Genomic DNA, 2,500 nt, shown 5'->3' with positions numbered 1-2,500 from the left:
AGGCCTGTCCTAATTGGCCACTGTGGCTCAGTGTTTCATCACACCTCTGGGAATTTCTCATTTGCAGTATGGAATTGTGTGATGCATGTGTGTGTAGGGGGGTGTAGGTAGGCATGTGTGTGTGTGTGTCCTTGGAGTTTGTTACTTTACCTGTGCTCATCTGGCTCAAACACACCTCATTTAGAGAGGCGAGCACACTGCAGCACTCGAGACCGCTCCTGGCCATCTTTAATTTTCCTGAAACATGATTAAATGATGCACCTGTCCATTTTCCATTAGCTCACGCTAGCCACCGGCACCAAGCGATTCCCTGGCTTGAAATGACCAAGTGCCAGCGGAACAGACCGGCGCACCGTTCATTAGCCGGCCGGCAACACGCGGCCGATATTCCTGAGCGCTGCTCTTTAGCATCATTAGTTGTAAACGGCTCCCACAGATCAGGTCCTCTTGCATCAATCAGATACGGCTCTTTTCTCCTGCACGCCAGCTCTTCTCCATGGTGCAGGCAACAGTCAGAGAGGGGGGAGGCGAGGTGAAGGTGTTTGTGTGTGTGTTTGTGTGTGTGTGTGTGTGTGTGTGTGTGTGTGTGTGTGTGTGCTCTGCTGCACTGCTGGAGGGGTCCAGTGTGGCCGTGCCGATGGTGCGGGCAACAGTCAGAGAGGGGGGGAGGCGAGGTGAAGGTGTGTGTGTGTGTGTGTGTGTGTGTGTGTGTGTATGTGCGGGGTGAAGGTGTTTGTGTGTGTGTGTGTGTGTGTGTGTGTGTGTGCGTATGAGGGGGGTTAATGATGATTATGATGAATGCAGGTTATTATGGAGTCTGTAGGCCTGAGATTGAGGCCACAGATGGGACGGATTGGCAGCGGCTGCTGTGAGCGCGCTCTGTTTGATGTCGGCCATTTGGCTGGTGTCCTCGCGCCTCTCGCTCGCTCACTCGCTCGCTCGCTCACCGCAAATCACCGATTTTTCTTGCGCGCCGTGAGACGACACAAAAGACGAAGCGGCAACAGAGGCATGGTGTGATGGTGCACTAAGAGCTACTGTAGGGAGGGACTGGGTGAAGACTCATCATGTTGATGTCACGGACAGCATTGTGCACACTCCATTTGTAGTTCTTTTGGTGTGAATAGCGTAATTTCCCGACTATTAGCCGCGGCTTATACATTGATTTTGTAAAAATGTTTCCGCTATGAGGTTGATACACAGGGACAGTTAATATTGTATTGATATGATTTTGTTTCTTTTACCATGCAGAAAATACTGCCCTGCGGCTTATACACAATGCAGCTTATACACAGGAAATGACTGTACATGCTTGAGATGGGAATGTCTAAAAGCTCAGAGTGTATTGGACTGTGCGGTCTGCTCGTGAGCCATTGTACGGTTAGACATCAGCCTCAACACTCGTTTCACAGGGTGTGACTTTTAAGTGTAGTCACCGAGAAGATAAAGACCCTGTGCTCTTTAGCGTCTGCCCCCATTATGCCAGAAGTGGTCAATAGTTTCCAGTCCATTGTGACCGAGACATGCTTGGAGACAAATGACCTCTGCTCAAAAGATGGCGATGGTCAGCATTTTCTGTCGTGTCATTTCCTCATCCATCAGCCTGTAGCGGCAGAGTGATTAGCAATAATAGCATTAGCATGTTGTGATAGAGGAGACGGTGCTTGAACGAGCACTAAACAAGAGCCAAGGCTCACTGAAGCCAGTGCTTAATCGCTGATTGATTCACAGCCAATCATTGCAATTTGTCCGCTCAACACTTGTTTGATCGAGTGTGATGTGTGTGTGATGGACGAGGCTGCCGGGTCAATAGCGGTCGCCCCTCTCCCGCGCTGCTTTTTAGGCTGTGTCAGAAGAGAGTAATGCGTATTGACCATCCAACTGCCCTCATCTCACCTGATCCATTTGATTTGTTCTAAGCAATGTTCTATGTTCTAAAGGAAGAAAAGCTTCAACAGTGAAAGGGGAAAGCAAACAAACAAGTAACCCTGAACTTTGGAAGCACGTTATCACTAAACCGTTTGTCTGGGATTTTTTCGCCTCACTTAGAACCAACGAGACCAGAACTACACGGTCCTGAAGACCAAGGCCAACGTGATGACGGTGGACGGACTCAAGCCGGGGACGACCTACGTGTTCCGAGTGCGGGCGCGCACTGAAGGTGGCCATGGCAACTACGGCGGCGAGATCGAGCTAGAGACGAGCCACGAGGGTGAGCGAGACCGCATCTCTTCCTCTCTCTCTCTTTCCTTCCCTCTTTCCCTCTCTCTCTCTCTCTTTCCTTCCCTCTTTCCCTCTCTCTCTCCCACTCTTTCATTTTCTCTCCTCTCTCTCTTCCTCTCCGTCTTTCCTTCCCTCCTTCCCTCTTCCCCCTCTCTCTCTTTCCTTTCATCCTTCCCTCTCTCTCCATCTCATCCCCCCCCCCTCTCTCTCTCTCTCTCTCTCTCTCTCCCATTGTGTCTGTGTCTCAGTTCATTTCTCTCTGATCCTCTCACTCATC

General features: G+C 50.4%; 1 protein-coding gene across 1 annotated transcript in view; it reads left to right on the top strand.

Annotated features, from left to right (window-relative positions):
* ek1 (eph-like kinase 1) overlaps nucleotides 1–2,500 on the top strand; it is an 88,499-nt gene that overhangs the window by 45,718 nt on the left and 40,281 nt on the right. Inside the window, exon 9 of the mRNA XM_062520888.1 lies at nucleotides 2,050–2,212. Coding sequence (XP_062376872.1) covers nucleotides 2,050–2,212 — 163 coding nt within the window. The remainder of the gene's footprint in view (nucleotides 1–2,049; nucleotides 2,213–2,500) is intronic.

This window comes from Sardina pilchardus, chromosome 19 (assembly GCF_963854185.1).
Source record: "Sardina pilchardus chromosome 19, fSarPil1.1, whole genome shotgun sequence".
In the NCBI taxonomy this organism is placed as follows: Eukaryota; Metazoa; Chordata; class Actinopteri; order Clupeiformes; family Clupeidae; genus Sardina; species Sardina pilchardus.
Note: the sequence above shows the minus strand (reverse complement) of the source record. Positions and strands in the feature narration are given on the sequence as shown.